General features: G+C 42.6%; 1 protein-coding gene across 2 annotated transcripts; it reads left to right on the forward strand.

Annotated features, from left to right (window-relative positions):
• The first annotated feature begins 2,149 nt into the window (after nucleotides 1-2,149).
• LOC106604658 (solute carrier family 43 member 3) lies at nucleotides 2,150-11,768 on the forward strand. 2 transcript variants are annotated; one of them, XM_014199530.2, is made up of 13 exons: nucleotides 2,150-2,233; nucleotides 2,540-2,779; nucleotides 3,094-3,223; nucleotides 5,158-5,204; nucleotides 5,364-5,440; nucleotides 5,669-5,761; nucleotides 5,906-6,045; nucleotides 6,468-6,583; nucleotides 6,753-6,896; nucleotides 8,290-8,397; nucleotides 10,531-10,717; nucleotides 11,034-11,157; nucleotides 11,332-11,768. In XM_014199530.2, exons 2-13 carry the CDS (start codon nucleotides 2,593-2,595, stop codon nucleotides 11,458-11,460), a joined length of 1,482 nt encoding a protein of 493 aa, XP_014055005.1. In that variant the 5' UTR covers nucleotides 2,150-2,233; nucleotides 2,540-2,592; the 3' UTR covers nucleotides 11,461-11,768. The 2 variants fall into 2 exon arrangements, with proteins under 2 accessions (XP_014055005.1, XP_014055006.1); XM_014199531.2 differs by having other exon boundaries at nucleotides 2,181-2,237.
• Nucleotides 11,769-21,781: the final 10,013 nt, after the last annotated feature.

Genomic DNA, 21,781 nt, shown 5'->3' on the forward strand with positions numbered 1-21,781 from the left:
ATGGACAGCTGATTGTCCTTGCAGTGGCAGACCACGTGTAACAACACCTGCACAGGATCGGTACATCCGAACATCACACCTGCGGGACAGGTACAGGATGGCAACAACAACTGCCCGAGTTACACCAGGAACGCACAATCCCTCCATCAGTGCTCAGACTGTCCGCAATAGGCTGAGAGAGGCTGGACTGAGGGCTTGTTGGCCTGTTGTAAGGCAGGTCCTCACCAGACATTACCGGCAACAACGTCGCCTATGGGCACAAACCCACCGTCGCTGGACCAGACAGGACTGGCAAAAAGTGCTCTTCACTGACGAGTCGCGGTTTTGTCTCACCAGGGGTGATGGTCGGATTTGCGTTTATCGTTGAAGGAATGAGCGTTACACCGAGGCCTGTACTCTGGAGCAGAATCGATTTGGAGGTGGAGGGTCCGTCATGGTCTGGGGCGGTGTGTCACAGCATCATCGGACTGAGCTTGTTGTCATTGCAGGCAATCTCAACACTGTGCGTTACAGGGAATGGTACCCTTCCTGCAGGCTGATCCTGACATGACCCTCCAGCATGACAATGCTACCAGCCATACTGCTCGTTCTGTGCGGGATTTCCTGCAAGACAGGTATGTCAGTGTTCTGCCATGGTCAGCGAAGAGCCCGGATCTCAATCCCATTGAGCACGTCTGGGACCTGTTAGATCGGAGGGTGAGGGCTAGGGCCATTCCCCACCAGAAATGTCTGGGAACTTGCAGGTGCCTTGGTGGAAGAGTGGGGTAACAGCTCACAGCAAGAACGGGCAAATCTGGTGCAGCCCATGAGGAGGAGATGCACTGCAGTACTTAATGCAGCTGGTGGCCACACCAGATACTGACTGTTACTTTTGATTTTGACCCCCCCCCTTTGTTCAGGGACACATTATTCAATTTCTGTTAGTCACATGTCTATGTTCAATCAAATATTTACACGTTAAGTTTGCTGAAAATAAACGCAGTTGACAGTGAGAGGACGTTTCTTTTTTTGCTGAGTTTATTATGCAGAAGTTAAATCCTATCACACATGACAAGTCATGGATCTGAATAGGATGGGAATGTAGGATCTCTCTGACTCTGTATGTTTGAAAACTGTTTCTTTATGTGTGATAGACTGTATGTTTGTTTTATCTCAACTCTCTCTTTCTCTGTCTCTATTTCTCTCTTTCTCTGTGTCTATTTCGCTATCTCGCTCTCTCTTTGTCTCTATATCTCTTTCTCTCTCTATTTCTCTCTCCCTCTTTCATTCTCTCTCTCTGTCGCAATTTCTCTTTGCCCGCCACCTACTCTTTCCCAGGGCATTTCCATAGAGAACTTCTCATCTTCATGGTGTGATGGGCTGGCGTTCTGTGCACTCATCCATCGCTTCTTCCCAGATGCTTTTGACTTCTCAGCCCTGAACGCATCTGAGAGAGAGAAGAACTTCACCCTGGCCTTCAACACAGCAGAGTACCAAGCTCTGTGTGTCTGAATGTGTTGTAAAGTAATCATCCTCTCTCTCTCTCTCTCTCTCTCTCTCTCTCTCGCTCTGTCTATATTTCTATCTCTCTCTCTGTCTCTATTTCTCTCTTTCTCTCTCTCTCTGTCTCTTTTGACGTATGCGGTCATGGATTTGAGGAAGTTAAGCTGTGTTCTGGCAAAGAGGGTCTTGTGATCCGAGGTGTAAAAACTGAATTATGACACTATCAGATCTTGTGGTCGTTATTCATAGTTTACTTACATCACCCATCACCCACCCTTCCAGCCCTTTTGACTTTACTAGTAGGGAGTGAATGAGTGAGAGAGGGAGCACATGAATGTCAAAGGCTAAGTGCTAATGCCCTTGATACACATTGAAAGACACTGGTCATTCACTAGCAATGTAAATAGCAACAGTTTAGACAAGCAAAACAGTACAGACAAATGAACAGTCCTTTTTACAGATGGGCAATATTGGAAGTATCTCTCCCATATGTCATTTAATTTGCTTTCATGGCGTGTATTAGCTTTCTTTCGTTGTATCTTTTCCTTCACATTCATGTGTTCGCCATCAGAGAAAACCCTGAAAATAGGACTTCCTTTGGCGAGAAAGAGAGAGATTTGTGGGGAGAGGAGGGGTCAAATGAAGGGGAGGGGACACTGGGTGGAAAGAACGCTATATAAACTATAAAAGAGAGTTGAGGGAAGAAAGGGGAGTAGTTTTCCAAGAGTAGCTGGAGATCTTCTTCTGAACTGTGAGTAAGTGGTTCATGTGTCCACAGAACTGAATGTTGCGACAGTTGTTTCTTTTTTATTACATCTACTTTCTTTGGCAATATGTTTGGAATGTTAGAAATGTATGTTTGCCTTCAATGCGACTGCAGCAAAATGCAATGGCCAGTCGATCAAAACGACACAGAAAAGCATTATTTTAGGGTATATGCTATTCAAGAGGGCATTCAAGAGAGTCATTGAGATTTGAAATCACTTTCAGAGAAGAGATGGGCTTTTAAAAATCTTTGTTGGGTTTTGTTTTCTGATTTTCTCTTTTTCTCTCTTAGGTGAAGTGACTCCACCAGGGAACCTAAAAAGAGTGAAAGTGCGGGACAAGACCATGCTGGGTTGTAAGGGTGAGGCGGTGGTGCGGCGGTGGCTGACCCTGGTCACGGGACTGCTGGAGTGCCTGTGTTTTGCGGGGGCCGTTTTTGGCTGGGCCTCCCTGGTGTTCGTCCTGAAGACGGAAGGGTACTTCAGCTACCTGTGTGTCAACACTACCAGGGTCAATGGAACACAATTCCTCGGTCAGTGACTGAGACACCTCACCATCCCGTTTCAAACACATTCTCACATAATGTATAATTTGTTTGGATTCACAGTATATCTTACAATACAAATTAATATGTTTAAGGTCATCAGAGGCCTGGGCACACTCATGCACACACACACACCTGCCCATACTGACAGAACTCTGTGTGTGTGTGTGTGTGTGTGTGTGTGTGTGTGTGTGTGTGTGTGTGTGTGTGTGTGTGTGTGTGTGTGTGTGTGTGTGTGTGTGTGTGTGTGTGTGTGTGTGTGTGTGTGTGTGTGTGTGTGTGTGTGTGTGTGTGTGTGTCAGACTGCAGTGCTCAGGATGAACAGTTCTCCCTCATCTTCACCATCGCTTCCTTCATGAACAACTTCTTGCTGCTGCCCAATGGCTTCCTGTTCGACCGTTTTGGCACCATGGTGGCCAGGCTGCTGGGAATGTGAGTCTTTTTGTAAACATGTTATAACGCATCATTAAGCTGCACAGGGTTGATAACCTATATTCAACCATATCCATAACGTAAACAACCTAATGCAGTAGTGTCACTAAAACAAGATCCTGAGCACAGCTATATGAGCCTTGTCTTATCTTATCTTGAGACTGTATCTTGACCTTTCACGCAAATCCCCCGTTGACATCAACCATTGATTTGCGCTTAGTCTTGAGTTACCCGCGATGGTTTGGCCTTACGTGAAGACAGTATATTATAGAGTCTTGTTAAATGTTTAAGAATCTGTTCAGAGTTAATGAGGCTTTAATACGTGCCTAATCTCATGGGAGTTGAGATTTCTTTGTCTCTGGTCGATGCTGCACTAACGGCTCATTTTATGGCTGTTGGACTGAGAGACCGTCGAAAAGCACAGTGCTATGAAGCAGCCAGACAGCTGGCAATAAGGCCCGAGGGGGTGTGTTTTATAACCAATATACCCCGGCTAAGGGTTGTTCTTATGCACAACGCAACGGGGAGTGCCTGGATACAGCCATTAGCCGTGGTATATTGATCATATACCACAAACCCCCCAGGTGCATTTTTGCTATTATAAACTGGTTAAGAACATAATTAGAGCAGTAATTTTCTGTCATACCTGTGGTATATTGTCTGATATACCACAGCTTTCAGCCAATCAGCATCCAGGACCCAAACTACCCAGTTTATAATACTAAACTAAACACAGTCTGCCATTACCTCAGCCATAACAGAGAACCTCTATTAGTCTCTCTTTTTACCACTCTCTCCAACAGTTTCACTCTGTCCCTGCCTATCTGTCTCTCTGTTTGTGGTATCTAAGTGACGGTGGAAAGCATGAGGACGTGTACCCTCCAGTGCTAAGTCACTCTTTTTCTGGCTGTTACACCCTGCTATTTCCTTTGGAGGGGTTCCCATGTCTGTTCACACTAACAGATGTGGAGTAAGCTCTGGGAGGTGCAAGGGAGAGGGGAATTGTGTGCGTGTGTGTGCATGTGTGTGTGTTTGTGTGAGTGAAAGAGAGAGAGAGAGAGAGAGAGAGAGAGAGAGAGAGAGAAAACAAAGCCAAGGATAGGCCAATTTAAAGTGCTGGGGAAGGTGTGAGTTGAGTTGTCTGGGCTTCTAGTTTCCTGTTTGAGTAGATTGGACTCAATGCCTAGTTATCCAAGAAACGGTGCAAGACAGCGCCAGAGGACAAGCACTGCCAGAGGTAAGGAATGGAGGGAATGGACATGCCAAGCAGAGAGGGAATGAGAAAGAGGAATGAAGTTGGACAGGGTGGGAGACATTTACAGATATAGTTAAGGGCTGGGGGTTATGTTGTTGACTGTGAGTGTTCAGGGTGTGGTTGAGCCTGGGGTGGGTGCGGTTAGACTGGGCCAACTAGGGTTAATGTGGCACAGACCCAGTTACTGAAAAAACCTTCCATAGCCCCAGATTCCAAATCTGCATCAACAAACTCCCCATACATCGCCTCCTAAGCCAATCAGAAGCAAGTTTTCACTCTAGGTGGAGGGGAAATGAAAAGAGAAGGAATGCAAATAGAGAGAGGATAGAGACTAGAGAGAGAGAGGTTTATGTGTAACTCTGTGTTGTTGTTTTTGTCGCACTGCTTTGCTTTCTCTTGGCCAGGTCACAGTTGTAAATGAGAACTTGTTCTCAACTGGCCTACCTGGTTAAATAAAGGTGATATAAATAAAAATAAAAGAGGTTGAGATGTGACCTAGACCTCGTAGCTAGGACCAGGAAAACACAGCTAATGTGGGCTAGGATAGTGGGAGGAACAACCAGAGGGCAAGAATATGTGAAGTTAAACTGATTATTTTTTAACATTACCCTCTGACTGGTCTCATTGTGACATTGTGTTTCTGATTGTCAGCAAGTGTGTATGTGTGTGTCTTCTCCAGATCAATGTACACCTCTGGTGCCTTGTTTGTGGCCTTCTCAAGTTCAGGTAAAATCATTGACTTTTCAAAAACAGGCTTTATGGCACAGCTTACCCAAACCCCATGGCGTTTGATACATTTTTAGCAACAGTTGGAACGTTTGTTACACTTATGTCAGCAATTCGCAAGATTTCAAGAGAACTAAGTCTGTTCTTTTTTTCTCTCAGCTCTGTCCGTCCTCCTCTTCCCGGCGCTGTCCTGCATCTCTGTGGGAGGCATCTTGTTTCTGGTCACCAACATGCAGGTCTGCTCTCTTATTCATTACCTCCCGAATAAACATCAGTCATGTACACAGCAGTCCTCAGGACAGAGGAGTTCTCTTAGTAATTAAAGAGGACCATGACTGAGAACACACTCATGATATAGCATAGCCTTGCCTTGGGCCATGATTTTGCTTCCGTTTGACTTGGGGTTTTGTCTGTCTGTGGTATGTACTCATGAAATATGCTTCACCTCTCTGTTACTCCTGTAGATAGGCAACCTGTTTGGTTCCGCTCGCTCCACCATCATCACCCTCTACAATGGTGCTTTCGACTCCTCCTCCGCACTCTTCCTCATCATCAAGGTAAGACACACACACACACAGAGATTATAAATTGATAGCTGTCAATGAGGTAATGATTATGATGATGGTGGTGATGATGATGGTGATGATGATGATGATGATGGTGATAATGATGCCATCCCTCCTGCCTCTCTTCTGCTCTAGCTGCTATTTGAGGCTGGGATCTCTCTGCGTGCCTCTTTCCTCTTCCTGGCTGCGTGTGGCATCATCCACCTGGTCAGGACCTTCCTCCTGCTACCCAGAACACACATCCCCTACCCCCTCCCTGAGGGCTACACCTACGGGTAAGAACACATCCCCTACCCCCTCCCTGAGGGCTACACCTACGGGTAAGAACACATCCCCTACCCCCTCCCTGAGGGCTACACCTACGGGTAAGAACACATCCCCTACCCCCTCCCTGAGGGCTACACCTACGGGTAAGAACACATCCCCTACCCCCTCCCTGAGGGCTACACCTACGGGTAAGAACACATCCCCTACCCCCTCCCTGAGGGCTACACCTACGGGTAAGAACACCTAGGTGAAAGAACAGGAGATGGACAGAAAATAGACTCAGGGAAAGAAGTGAATACATGTCTGCTGAGTGTTTGTTGCTCTTAGCAGAAGCGCTAACAAAATAGAGACCCCAGCACACCCCCTGTGGCTCCAGTCTGTCTGTTTTCTGTGTGACTCTAACCAGTGTTGCTATTACTTCCTGTGACAGAATAAACTGTGGCCAGACCAAGACCTTCAGCCCGGAGCAGACAGCAGCAATTGCCAGCGTGCAGAGTGATGATGTCATGGAGGAAATGCCTTTTAACAAGGAGAGCGTAGAGAAAGGTGTGTAGATTTCGGTTAACTTGATATCAGCCCTTCTCGTTCCCTTGCCCCATATATTCATGATTGGTTGACCATACAGACCTTGTTAACTGCAATTACATAATCTGTGTGTATTTGTGACTGATTTGACCTCTTCCTCGCCTTACCCCACACCCCCACCCCCTCTCAGTGGCTACTTTCTGGGAGTGTTTCCTGTCCAAGTTCTTCCTCTGGCACCTGGTGTGGCTATCTGTCATGCAGCTGAGGCACTACCTGTTCATCGGCACCCTCAACCCCATGCTGCAGAGACTGACCCAGGGAGAACCCTCTCTAGGTACACACTCACACACACACACACACTTACAAATGCCTATTATCAGACATTATACTTATGCATCAGACATTATACTTATGCCAAAACTATGTGGACACCCCTTCAAATTAGTGTCTGCCGGCTATTTCAGCCACACCCGTTGCTGACAGGTGTATAAAATCGAGCACACAGCCATGGAATATCCATAGACGAGCATTGGTAGTAGAATAGACCGCACTGAAGAGCTCAGTGACTTTCAATGTGGCACCGTCATATGATGCCACCTTTCCAACAAGTCAGTTCTTCAAATTCCTGCTAGAGCTGCGCCGGTCAACTGTAAGTGCTGTTATTGTGAAGTGGAAACATCTAGGAGTAACAACGGCTCAGCTGCGAAGTGGTAGGCCACACATCCTCACAGAATGTGATCGCCGAGTGCTGAAGCACGTAGCGCGTAAAAATGGTCTGTTCTCGGTTGCAACACTCGCTACCGAGTTCCAAGCTGCCTCTAGAAACAACGTCAGCACAAGAACTGTTCATCGCGTGCTTCATGAAATGAGATTCCACATACAAGCCTAAGATCACCATGCACAATGCCAAGCGTCGGCTTGAGTGGTATAAAGCTTGCTGTCATTGGACTCTGGAGCAGTGGATCACGTTCTCTGGAGTGATGAATCACGCTTCACCATCTGGCAGTCCAACGGACCAATCTGGGTTTGGCGTTTGCCAGGAGAATGCTACCTGCCCGACTGCATAGTGCCAACCGTAAAGTTTGGTGGAGGAGGAATAATGGTCCGGGGCTGTTTTTCATGTTTCTGGCTAGGCCCCTTAGATCTAGTGAAGCGAAATCTTAACGCTACAGCATACAATAACATTCTAGACGATTCTGTGCTTCCAACTTTGTTGCAACAGTTTGGGAAAGGCCCTTTCCTGTTTCAGCATGACAATGCCCCCGTACACAAAGTGAGGTCCATACAGAAATGGTTTGTCGAGATCGGTGTGGGAGAACTTGACTGGCCTGCACAGAGCCCTGACCTCAACCCCATCGAACACCTTTGGGATGAATTGGATCGCCGACTTCGAGCCTGGCCTAATCGTCCAACATCAGTGCCCAACCTCACTAATGCTCTTGTGACTGAATGGAAGCAACTCCCTGCAGCAACGCTCCAACATCTAGTGGAAAGCCTTCCCAAAAGAGTGGAGGTTGTTATAGCAGCAAAGGGGGGACCAACTCCATATTAATGCCCACGATTTTGGAATAAGATGTACTTTTGGCCATGTAGTGTATTACTGTCTTAACCGTTTATAAATATCTTACTTATGTTTAATAAAGTAGACTTACAAACAAAAGTTGTTTAAAGTGTAACTCTTCTCTCGTTCGAAGCACGTCCTTATTCCGCTCTGTTTTTCCCTGCAGTGAGCACATACACCAATGCTTTTGCTGTGACCCAGCTTTGTGGGGTGCTCTGCGCCCCCTGGAACGGTCTCATCATGGACCGACACAAGGGCAAGCCCAGGGCCACAGGTACAACCTTCACCTCCAGACACTAATACAACCCCTCTACACACACACGTGAAACCTCACACACTCACACTCCAAACCAAACACACAAAGAACGTTCTTTCACAGGTCATTTTGTTTTGCTATGCCAACAATTTCAGAATGTAACAGGCTATTACTGCAATTTCAGTTAAAACTCAATAAAACAAGTCTCAAATATAAGGATGTCTATACATTACAGCTGTTTTCAAATAAATTGCTCTGCTATTAAGAGTTTTACTGGAGGAACATTTGGGCTGCAGAGCCTCTGACCTTCAGTACATTACTGCTTGGAAGAGGGTGACTGAAGTGGTATAGAATGTCGTATGCAACCTAAGGAGTTGGCGTAGAAATGGAGAAGACAGAATTAAATCGAGATTAACATCTTCACACTACTGACATATGTGTTCAAGACGGTATTTTTGTGAAAACTCGTAAGTGAAATTATACTCTAAACTAACTTCAACACCAGATCCCTGAGAACTGTCATGAAGTTGGCCTGTGGGTAAGGTTTATGACCCCCCCATAAATACCTTACTCCCTTCCCTCTCTCTCTGACTATACTGAAGGACTCTTGAATAGCCTTTGTTAAACATAGAGAGTCTGGGAACATCAAACAAGTGGGGGGAAAGGAACCATATTTCAGTGATAGAACCAATTGGAAATATGCGTTGGTACTTAATGAATATGATGTCAGTTCGGGTGTCATCTGAGACATTATGACTGATGACAGGACGACATAAAGTGTATCTGGGAAAGTCTACACATTCTAGTTATCAGATTCACATGGAATTGTTGTGCAATTTAAATGCAATTTAAATGAAACTATTTGTGAAAAGATTAAATGTAATTTTAGCTTCCAAATGAGAGAATTGGGTTTTCATAAGGTTAGAGCGCTGTTCAATCAGTGGCCCGCCCCTGTGAAGAGACATTGGTTATAAACTATGAAACACACCCTTCTCTCCCTCCACTATATAAGCCCGTGACGAAAATGTAACTTTCTGTTCCGAGTACGCGAGGCCTGCAGCCTCTGCGTTTAAAAGGGAGAATAACTTTCTGTTCCGAGGTCGATAGGACGGCGGTCCATACGTTAAAAAGGACTACCATGTCAACTACAGAACTAAGCCAACCTCAGCGTGAGCTTTGGTTGTGAATGGTATGAACTTTGAACTCTTATTCACTAAAGAAGTGAGACCGCCTAGCCGTTGAGTTGGCAACAGCAGCTGTAAACTAGGAAAGGACGGACGACGTATCCAGTCTAACACACAACGAAGATACTACAACGTATCCAATTTACCACCAGAGGCATTCTTCCGAGGACAGGAAGATCTCTGTTGGCCAACACGGCCAGCATCTACGACCAACCTACCGAAGTGCAGCTCAGAGTAAATATTTATTGCATTTTTCTTTTCCAAATGGCCGGTAATTTAGAATGCATAAGATACTGTATTTACGAAAGCTTAGCTTCTCCCTTTGTTCCTCAGTCTTCCCGCTCTTTCATTCAAGCCCATTGTATGATGGCTTTGTGTAACCAGCCATCATACAAGTTCTGTCCCCCAGGGACGTTTTCTGTATGACATAATTTGCATTCTGTGTATATGTAATTCTGTGTGATTAGTTAGGTATTTAGTAAATAAATAATGAAACCCAATTTTGTATTGCTGATTCAACTTGTTAGCCAGGGTTCGTGAAGATAACCAAGACTTTACAACTTTCAGATGAGACTGAAATAAGGTGACGATTAATATTGACTGCTATTGATGTAAAATATTACTAGGTCTTTAAGAGTTTATTTGGAAGATAACAGCTCTATAAACACTCTTTCGTGGTGCCCCAACTTTCTAGTTAATTGCATTTACATTATTAGCTTAATCATGTAATATTAATTACAGAGAAAGGATTTTATAGAATAGCATGTCCGATCACTTAATCCGGCATAGCCAAAGACACGACAACTGCTTGATTCTCTGACCCTGATATCTAACTGTGAAGGGGGCGGGGAAGGGTGTAAAATATGCATGGGTTTGTAAACACAACACTAATCTTATCTGTGTGTTTGTGTGTGTATACGTGTGTGTATATACTGTATGTTTTGGTGTATGTGTGTTGTGTGTGCAGGAGTGAGTGAGAAGGAGGCAGACCTGCGTGCATCAGTGCTCTCCCTGACCCTGACGGCGCTGCAGTGTGTCCTGTTCTCCATCTGTGCCTCCACCCCCTTCCTCTCCCTCCAGTACCTCACCTTCATCATGCAGGTCCTCAACCGATCCTTCCTCTATGGAGGCAATGCAGCCTTCATCAGCATTGCGTGAGTCACACACACACACACACACACACACACACACACACACACACACACACACACACACACACACACACACACACACACACACACACACACACACACACACACACACACACACACACACACACACACACACACACACACAGAGAGAGAGAGAGAGAGAGAGAGAGACACCAGCTGTTTGCAATAACAAACATTATGCAACAGGATAAGGGGAGTACAGCTAGACGCTCACACCTTCTTAGTGTCATACTTTTGTACAGTAGTAACAAATTTATTAAATCTCCCTTGCCTTACCTCCTTCCCTCCCTCTGTGTAGTTTTCCTCCGTGTCACTTTGGGAAGCTGTACGGTATGATCATGGCTCTGTCTGCAGTGGTGGCTCTGCTGCAGTACCCCTGCTTTACCCTGGTCAAAGGAGTGCTGGGAGGAGACCCACTATACGTGAGTGGAGCTATTGTTATCAGAATGACCAGATAGACTACTTTTACCTTTGGGAGAGCTTTGCAGCAGGCTTTAACCTTTACCATTATGTTCTAATGTGGACTTATTGCAGAGTGGTGACCCCATCTCCCTTCCCCCTCATCAGTCTCTCTCTTTGTTCTCTTTCCTCTACAGGTGAACATAGCCCTGACATTGCTCAGCCTGCTGGCCTTCATCCATCCTGTCTGTGTCTATCTGCACTGTTGTGGCCTGGCAGCCCAGAGGGGTAAACCCAAGGACACCCTCCCCTCCCGCTCCTCCTAGACCAGCTCTAAAAAAGGGAAACAAACACACACTTTAAAAAGGCCATTTCAACCCTCGCTCCTCTGTTTCCTCTCCAGTTTGTATATTATATACAGTTGAAGTCGGAAGTTTACATACACCTTAGCCAAATACATTTAAACTCAGTCTTCCACAATTCCTGACATTTAATCCTAGTAAAATTCCCTGTCTTAGGTCAGTTAGGATCACCACTTTATTTTAAGAATGTGAAATGTCAGAATAATAGTAGAGAGAATTATTTATTTCAGCTTTTATTTCTTTCATCACATTCCCAGTGGGTCAGAAGTTTACATACACTCAATTAGTATTTGGTAGCATTGCCTTTAAATTGTTTAACTTGGGTCAAACGTTTCGGGTAGCCTTCCACAAGCTTCCCACAATAAGTTGGGTGAATTCTGGCCCATTCCTCCTGACAGAGCTGGTGTAACTGAGTCAGGTTTGTAGGCCTCCTTGCTCGCACACACTTTTTCAGTTCTGCCCACAACTTTTCTATAGGATTGAGGTCAGGGCTTTGTGATTGCCACTCCAATACCTTGACTTTGTTGTCCTTAAGCCATTTTGCCACAACTTTGGAAGTTTGCTTGGGGTCATTGTCCATTTGGAAGACCCATTTGCGACCAAGCTTTAACTTCCTGACTGATGTCTTGAGATGTTGCTTCAATATATCCACATAATTTTCCTTCCTCATGATGCCACCTATTTTGTGAAGTGCACCAGTCCCTGCTGCAGCAGAGCACCCCCACAACATGATGATGCCACCCCCGTGCTTCACGGTTGGGATGGTGTTCTTCGGCTTACAGGCATCCCTCATTTTCCTCCAAACATAACGATGGTCATTATGGCCAAACAGTTCTATTTTTGTTTCATCAGACCAGAGGACATTTCACCAAAAAGCAGTGCCTTCTTCCTTGCTGAGCGGCCTTTCAGGTTATGTCGATATAGGACTCGTTTTACTATGGATATAGATACTTTTGTACCTGTTTCCTCTAGCATCTTCACACGGTCCTTTGCTGTTGTTCTGGGATTGATTTGCACGTTTCGCACCGAAGTACGTTCATCTCTCGGAGACAGAACGTGTCTCCTTCCTGAGCAGTATGACGGCTGCGTGGTCCCATGGTGTTTATACTTGTGTACTATTGTTTGTACAGATGAACGTGGTACCTTCAGGCATTTGGAAATTGCTCCCAAGGATGAACCAGAATTGTGGAGGTCTCCAATTTCTTTCTGAGGTCTTGGCTGATTTCTTTTGATTTTCCCATGATGTCAAGCAAAGAGGCACTGAGTTTGAAGGTAGGCCTTGAAATACATCCACGGGTACACCTCCAATTGACTAAAATTATGTCAATTAGCCTATCAGAAGCTTCTAAAGCCATGACATCATTTTCCAGAATTTTCCAAGCTGTTTAAAGGCACAATCAATTTAGTGTATGTAAACCTTTGACCCACTAGAATTGTGATACAGTGAATTATAAGTGAAATAATCTGTCTGTAAACAATTGTTGGAAAAATGACTTGTGTCATGCACAAAGTAGATGTCCTAACCGACTTGCCAAAACTATAGTTTGTTACCAAGAAATTTGTGGAGTGGTTGAAAAACGAGTTTTAATGACTCCAACCGCAGTGTATGTAAACTTACGACTTCAACTGTATATGAGGTATCAGTTAGTTAGCGTTAGGGTTATACATGTCTTATATCAGGATTTTAGCCGATTCTGTCAGAGTGGGATCAAAAACTGTTTACAGACTCCTCCTAAGTGCTAATGTTATTGTTCAGCCCTGCATCGACCGCCCCATTGGGTGGTCTTGGCTACAGCTGAAGCCCATAGGCTACTATTGTATGTATTGTAGCTGAAAACGTATTTGATCTGGTGTATTCTAGCTAGCTAGTCTGCCTCCTTTTATTCCACTTTAAGCAGTATTAACTGTGCACTGTGACACTGCTGCCCAAACCCCTAAACTCAGACTTTCCATTGTAGGACCCACGCACTCAAGGACAACAACACATATAAACAAATCTAGTGTTTACTACTCCTGTTAGAATAAGGATTAATTAATGTGATAATCAGTTTGAGGTATAGGAATTGTTAGGGATTTACAGATCTAAGAAACTGCTCAGGAGAAAGTCAGGAGAAAGAAGATGATCAGATAATGTTGTTGTTCTTTTTTCATCCTGTCATACACAACTGTCTGGCTTACAACATAACAACACGACTGAACTGACCACAGGTTCCACCCTTGGTCCCCAGTGTCTCAAATTCCAAATTCCTTCAGGAGTCTGAGAGACCATATTGGCAGGAAAGGCAATGCAGGTCTGCCAGCTACTGACCTAAACTAGGGGAAACAGTCTTGTTTCCTGGTGGCATTTACCTCCCCCCTCTGAACAAACCGTGTCAGGATGATGATCGAGAACTTTTATAGGGTTTATTTATAGTAGAACAGGATGTGGTAATCACGGCTGATTTTCTATCAGCACACAGTATTGCACAGCACGATCAGCACCCCACTGAATAAACCCGAATGTCTGGTATAGATAGCAGAGATAGACCACTTATGCCTTATACATGGAAGTCAACAACATTGAAGAGACTATTACATTTGTATTGAGAATGTACTGTATTAATTGTGAAGGGATTATTTCAATGCAGGACATGCAGGGACTATAGCATTAGGTGTGTATATATATATATATTTTTTTTTTTTGTAAATTTTTTTACCTTAGCAACTATGTAAAACACTTTAAAATGACAAATAAGTACACATCATACATGTTTTTGTTTATAGTGAACTGTTTATCGATAATAAAACAATGCATGTTCTTTAAACTGCAAAACTTTATGTTTAGGCATTGTTTAAAGTACTTAGGTTAAGCAAAGTGGGAAACATCAGAGGAAACACAGTTCAACTGACAATCGGAGGTCAGCATGCAGGCGCCCGGCCCGCCACAATGAGTCGCTAGAGCGCGATGAGCTAATCCTCAATTACCTAAAATGTGTCATTGGTGTTACTACTCCTACTGGTGACAATGGGAAGACATTTTTTTTTTAAATCTATTAAAATGATGTAAATGATTTCCAAAATGCCATGCCCATATGCCACCGCAATTCAAGAACGACCGTGTGCTAAAGGCGAAGTGAAAATATCAGGTACACATACAGTAGTTTCAAACCCTCCATATCAAGCCTGAAGATGTATGAATGTCCTTCTTTCACATTTCCAGTGAAAAGGCCAAAACAAGCAACGCCACCAAGCAAACAATTCAAAATGATGAGTTGTATAAAAAAAGTATTGATTCAACATGGAGAACAATAAATCCACCGTACATCGTAAGTATGATTAATAAAATAAATTATGCAAAAGTGTTGGCATGAAGATTTAAGAAAAACTGTACAGAAATCTGTATGCCAATGAAAAATGTTAATGTAAATAAAGTGATGTTACATTCATTTATTCTCCAGTTTGACTCTTCATTTGCAGTGGTGTAAAGTACTTCAGTAAAAACACTTTAAAGTACTACATAAGTCATTTTGAGGTATCTGTACTTCACTTTACTATTTATATTTGACAACTTTTACTTTTACTCCACTAAATTCCTAAAGAAAATAAAGTACTTTCTACTCCATACATTTTCCTTGACAACCAAAAGTACTCATTACATTTTAAATGCATAGCAGGACAGGAAAATTGTTCACATAATTCACATACTTATCAAGAGAACATCCCTGGTCATCCGTACTGCCTCTGATCTGTAGGATTCACTAAACACAAATTCTTCGTTTGTAAATGATGTCTGAGTGCTGGAGTATGCCCCTGGCCATTCGTACATTTAAAAAAATGTAAACAATTGTGTCATCTGTTTTGTCTAATATAAAGAATGTGAAATGATTTATACATTTACTTTTGATACTTAAGTATATTTAAAACCAAATACTTTTAGACTTATAATCAAGTCGCATTTTACTGATTGACTTTCACTTTTACTTCAGTCATTTTTTAAGGTATCTTTACTTTTACTCAAGTATGACAATTGGGTACTTTTTCCACCACTGTCCATTTGTCAATCAACATATGACACAGATAAATCAGTGGCAACAGAAACTCACTCAAAACTCATCACTTCATCCACTCTCGTTCACTTACACACACATGCACACTATCCCCTACCCCAAGTAAAGTGGGTACTGGTAGTAAAATGCCATTACACTTTCTCAGCGTACCCAATCTGGTCTCAGAGCATTTCGTATCATTCTTTATGTAAATCCAAGGTACTCCATTTAGTATATGTTATGTTTCGTATGGTATGTATTAATGTGTGGGTGTCCATCATCGTAAAATGCAATGGCCAGTCATCAGTCAACACAGAAAAGCATTGTTTAGGCTATGTGCTATTCAAGAGAGTCTTTGAGATCTCAGAGGAGAAAACAGACTAAATATTAATAAGCTGCACAGGGTTGAAATACACTCACCGGACAATTTATTAGGTGCACCCATGATATATTCAACCATTTATTTAACTAGGCAAGTCAGTTAAGAACAAATTCTTATTTTCAATGATGGCCTAGTGACAGTGGGTTAACTGCCTTGTTCAGGGGCAGAATGACAGATTTGTACCTTATCAGCTCGGGGATTTGAACTTGCAACCTTTCGGTTACTAGCCCAACGCTCTAACCACTAGGCTACCCTGCCGCCCCACCATGACTGATGGTTAGCTGTCGATTAGTCTGCCGGCGTACATACGACAGCTCAGGTGAGCACTCCCTGCAGATTGTTGTCCAAGGACTCAGTTCTCCCTCAGGTGTTGCAGGATGTACATGGACACCCCTCAGGGGGTCAAATGGGTTATAAAAATACACTGGTCAGTGGTCCATTCATGACTTAGGATATAGAAAAGTACTGTCATGAGTTTATAGCGTGACAAAAAGTGTCAGCTGACATGAGCTCCCTTAGGACAAAGATATGTTCTAGTCATCCAAGACTATTTCTCTTAGAATGTGCTGTAACTGTTGCTCACTGTATCTTAGAGGCATTTTTATTAATGTCACTGCACCCCCTCCTATTGAGAAGTTACCATCCTTCACCTTCCCTGTTGTGAAACTACGCTCTGGTCAAATGAGGCCCATGGGTCAGGGACAGCCCCCGTACAATCAGTCCCACCCGGTGTGCGACAGAGCTCAAAACCAAAATGCTGCCCGAGTAGCATCTCTGGTCGATTAAGGGTACGCTGGTCCCCCACAGGACTGTTAGAGTAATATGGTCGTGTTTTTCAGAAACATGGACTTTTTTTCACAGTGTGAGTACTGTGGAAAGTGTAGTGTGAACACCATGTCTTTAAAAGTACAGGCAGATCAGAAGTAGGTTCTACAGCAGCACCATCAAGAGCATTCTGACGGGTTGCATCACTGCCTGGTATGGCAACTGCTCAGTCTCAGACCGCAAGGCACTACAGAGGGTAGTGTGTACAGTCATAGAGTGTCCTCTCTGCTACCGCACGGCAAGCGGTACTAAAGTGCCGAGTTGAGGTCCAAAAGGCTTCTTAACAGCTTCTACCCCCAAGCCATAAGACTGAACAGCTAATCAAAAGGCTACCCAGACCCCACTTTTACACTGCTGCTACTCTCTGTTTATAATCTATGCATTGTCACTTTAACTCGACCTACAGTTGAAGCTGGAAGTTTACATACACTTAGGTTGGAGTCATCAAAACTCATTTAACAAACCACTCCACAAACTTCTTGTTAACAAACTATAGTTTTGGCAAGTCGGTTAGGACATCTACTTTGTGCATGACACAAGTCATTTTTCCAACAATTGTTTACAGATTATTTCACATATAATTCACTGTATCACAATTCCAGTGGGTCAGAAGTATTTATTTATTTATTTATTTATTTTTATTTCACCTTTATTTAACCAGGCAGGCAAGTTGAGAACAAGTTCTCATTTACAATTGCGACCTGGCCAAGATAAAGCAAAGCAGTTCGACACATACAACAACACAGAGTTACACATGGAGTAAAACAAACATACAGTCAATAATACAGTAGAAAAATAAGTCTATATACAATGTGAGCAAATGAGGTGAGATAAGGGAGGTAAAGACAAAAAGGCCATGGTGGCAAAGTAAATACAATATAGCAAGTAACACACAGGAATGGTAGATTTGTAGTGGAAGAAAGTGCAAAGTAGAAATATAAATAATGGGGTGCAAAGGAGCAAAATAAATAAATACAGTAGGGGAAGAGGTAGTTGTTTGGGCTAGTTTATAGATGGGCTATGTACAGGTGCAGTGATCTGTGAGCTGCTCTGACAGCTGGTGCTTAAAGCTAGTGAGGGAGGTAAGTGTTTCCAGTTTCAGAGATTTTTGTAGTTCGTTCCAGTCATTGGCAGCAGAGAACTGGAAGGAGATATGGCCAAAGGAGGAATTGGCTTCGGGGGTGACCAGAGAGATATACCTGCTGGAGCGTGTGCTACAGGTGGGTGCTGCTATGGTGACCAGTGAGCTGAGATAAGGTGGGGACTTTACCTAGCAGGGTCTTGTAGATGACCTGGAGCCAGTAGGTTTGGCGACGAGTATGAAGCGAGGGCCAACCAACGAGAGCGTACAGGTCGCAGTGGTGGATAGTATATGGGGCTTTGGTGACAAAACGGATGGCACTGTGATAGACTGCATCCAGTTTATTGAGTAGGGTATTGGAGGCTATTATACAATCACTAAGTTGACTGTGCCTTTAAACAGGTTGGAAAATTCCAGAAAATTATGTCATGGCTTTAGAAGCTTCTGATAGGCAAATTGACATTATTTGAGTCAATTGGAGGTGTACCTGTGGGTGTATTTCAAGGCCTACCTTCAAACTCAGTGGCTCGTTGCTTGACATCATGGGAAAATCAAAATTAATCAGCCAAGGTGTATGTAAACTTCTGACTTCAACTGTACATGTACATATTACCTCAATTTCATGGACTAACAGGTGCCCCCGCACATTGACTCTATACCGGTATTATTTTACTGCTGCTGTTGAATTATTTGTTACTTTTATTTTCTATTTTCTACTTATCTATTTTTTACTGAACACTTATTTTTGTTTTTTTCTTAACTTCTTAAAGCATTGCTGGTTAAGGGCTTGTAAGCATTTCACTGTAAGGTCTACACCTGTTGTATTCAGCGCATGTGACAGATACTTATTACTTCAAATCAAATTGTAACAGCATAACCTGATGTCAACGTCATTTCCCCCTTGTGTGTGTGTGTGTGTGTGTGTGTGTGTGTGTGTGTGCGTGCATGCAAGTAGAAAAAACATGTTGACTCACCATGTTTGTAGAGAAATGTTAATGGCATTCTCCTCTTTCATGTTGTCTAAATGGTCTATGACTCTGGTATACAGTCCACGCTTGTAGTTTTTGTTGTCCTTGGCTACCTGGCTAAAATGCTTGCTAGGTAGCCAAACTTCCTTTCATGGGTAACGATGAGCCAGGCCAGCTAGTTAACATTAACATGCTACATCTAGCTACATGTTGAATTTCCATCCTCTCAGGCGAGGGGCACAATGTAGGAACTTATGGCTGGATCAGAATTGCTGTTATAATCATTGGCCAGTATGGAGAATTTTTTAAAACCACAAGTCCAAATCCCTCTCAATCCATGGCTAATTGAGGAAAGGGGTGATTTCAGCTAGCTAGCCACTAGAGGACAACAACATAACGAGATGCAACAATTTTCTGTCAATGACATTTAGATTCTGATGTGAAGTCATTGGTCTAAAGCCAAATCCAAACTGGCTTCCCTTGACAGTTTTTTGTTTTGGTGCCCCAGGACCATTCACAGCTGAGCTCACTCAGCTTAGCTCAATGCTGATTAGCTATTATTATTATTAAAAAAATATCAAGGGAGGCCAAATGCTCACTGGCTTCCCTTGCATTCAATGCTATACTATGGGCTGCAACAATGTCATACTATTTTTGACCAGACAGCATCAGAAAATATTTTTGCGAAGAGTATTATATTGTTGATTGATTGACTATGTATTTCCAAATCTCCCAATAGTGCTATTTGTAGGGTTAATTTTAAATTAATGTTGTGATTTTTCAACCATTCTCGTAACCAAAAACAAGCTACCTAGGGGGCAATACAGACCCGGTGCCAGGATAAAGTGACTAAGGAGGCAGTTGAAAATCGGCGAGGAGACAACATTTTGGGAAGGTTATTGCATTGGAATTATATTGAATTCTGCTTATACAGTGCATTCGGAAAGTATTCAGACCCCTTCCCTTTTACCACATTGCGTTACATTACAGCCATATTCTAAAATTGATTAAATAAATACAATTCTCAAATCTACACACATTACCCCATAATTCCAAAGCAAAAACAGTTGTTTTGATATTTTTGCAAATGTATAATTTTTTTTTTAAACATAAATATTTTATTTACATAAGTCAAGGGGACTGAATACTTTCCATCCCTACTGCCTCTGATCTGGCGGACTCACTAAACACAAATTATTTGTTTGTAAATTATGTTCAAGTGTTGGAGTGTGCCCCTGACTATCACTAAATTAAAAAAACAAGAAAATAGTGCCATCTGGTTTGCTTTATATAAGGAATGTGAAATTATTTATAGTTTTACTTTTCATAGTTATGATATTTTAGCAATTACATATTTAAAACCAAATACTTTTAGACTTTTACTCAAATAGTATTTTACTGGGTAACTTTTCTATTTATGTATCTTTACTTTTACTCAAGTATGACAATTGGGTACTTTTTCCACCACTGCACACATGCAGCTAACAAAACTATATGTAAATGTCTAAAACTGATTGCAGCATTACCGCAAAAACTGGAGGAGAAAAGTAGAAGTGGGAGAAGCTAAAAGGAACATGTCTGTCGGCCCTGCATTAAAGACTAAAATGTGTGTTTGTTTTTTTTAAATAGATAAATTAAAAAAAGTATACCAGTGCCATTTTATGACCAGCAAATTGACAGCTGAGCCTTACAGGTTGCAAAGTAATTGGGAGATTTTCGATGTGCCGATTCCATTGCACAACTGATATACAAAACAACGCCGGATTCAAAACGTTGACATTTTCTATTTAAATGAGTATACAAAATCCTTGCAACCAATAGAATGTTATGTATATGAGGGATACAACCATCCTATCTCTGCAGATTTTGCTGCGAAGAAACAGAATCATTAGATCACTTGTTTTGGTACTGCCCATACGTAGCTTGTTTTTGGTCGCAGGTTCAGGAATAGTTGAAAAATCACAACATTTACCTAACGCAAACTCTGCAAATAGCACTGCTGGGTGACTTGAAAAGCCAAAGTAATTTGATCAATAATATAATAATACTCTTAATCTACCATTTGTAGGAATTATGGGAATAGAAAAGTTCAGAACTTTTGTGAAACATCACAGCACAGTTAAAAAATATATGGAATTAGAAGTCAAAACGGGATGGTTTTCAGAGCTAGATGGGAGGGGTTGAGGGGAGCTGAAGGCTGGGACTGGATGGTTTTCAGAGCTAGATGGGAGGGGTTGAGGGGAGCTGAAGGCTGGGACTGGATGGTTTTCAGAGCTAGATGGGAGGGGTTGAGGGGAGCTGAAGGCTGGGACTGGATGGTTTTCAGAGCTAGATGGGAGGGGTTGAGGGGAGCTGAAGGCTGGGACTGGATGGTTTTCAGAGCTAGATGGGAGGGGTTGAGGGGAGCTGAAGATTGGGACAAAAAATATAAGATCATTTTCAGTAATGTAAAAGGTACCTTGTCCTTAAAATGTATTTAGTATGTATAATCTGTATTGTTGTCCATTAGTTTACTGCAATTAGGGGAGGGATGTTAGGGTTATGGGAAAATAATAAAGAAGGAAAATAAAATATATATTTACCAAAAAATATATGGGGGATTTGGCATGATAGGGACAATTACATTAATAGAAGCCACAATCTGTCTGCAAAATTACAGCTGATCTACCCCTAAAAAAGACAAAAAGAAACAGAATAAAGCTAAGCAGTCAAAATCCTAGAAGAAAACCTTCCAACAGAGCTGAATTCACCTTTCAGCAGGACAATAACCTAAAACACAAGGCCAAATATACACTGGAGTTGCTTACCAATATGACATTGAATGTTCCTGAGTGGCGTAGTTACAGTTTTGACTTAAATCTGCATGAAAATCTATGGCAGCACTTGAAAATGGCTGTCTGGCAATGATAAACAACCAACTCGATAGAGCTTGAAAAAATTTTTTTAAAGAATAATGTACAAACATTTTACAATCCAGGTGTGCAAAGCTCTTAGAGACTTACCC

Source organism: Salmo salar, chromosome ssa05 (assembly GCF_905237065.1).
Source record: "Salmo salar chromosome ssa05, Ssal_v3.1, whole genome shotgun sequence".
In the NCBI taxonomy this organism is placed as follows: domain Eukaryota; kingdom Metazoa; phylum Chordata; class Actinopteri; order Salmoniformes; family Salmonidae; genus Salmo; species Salmo salar.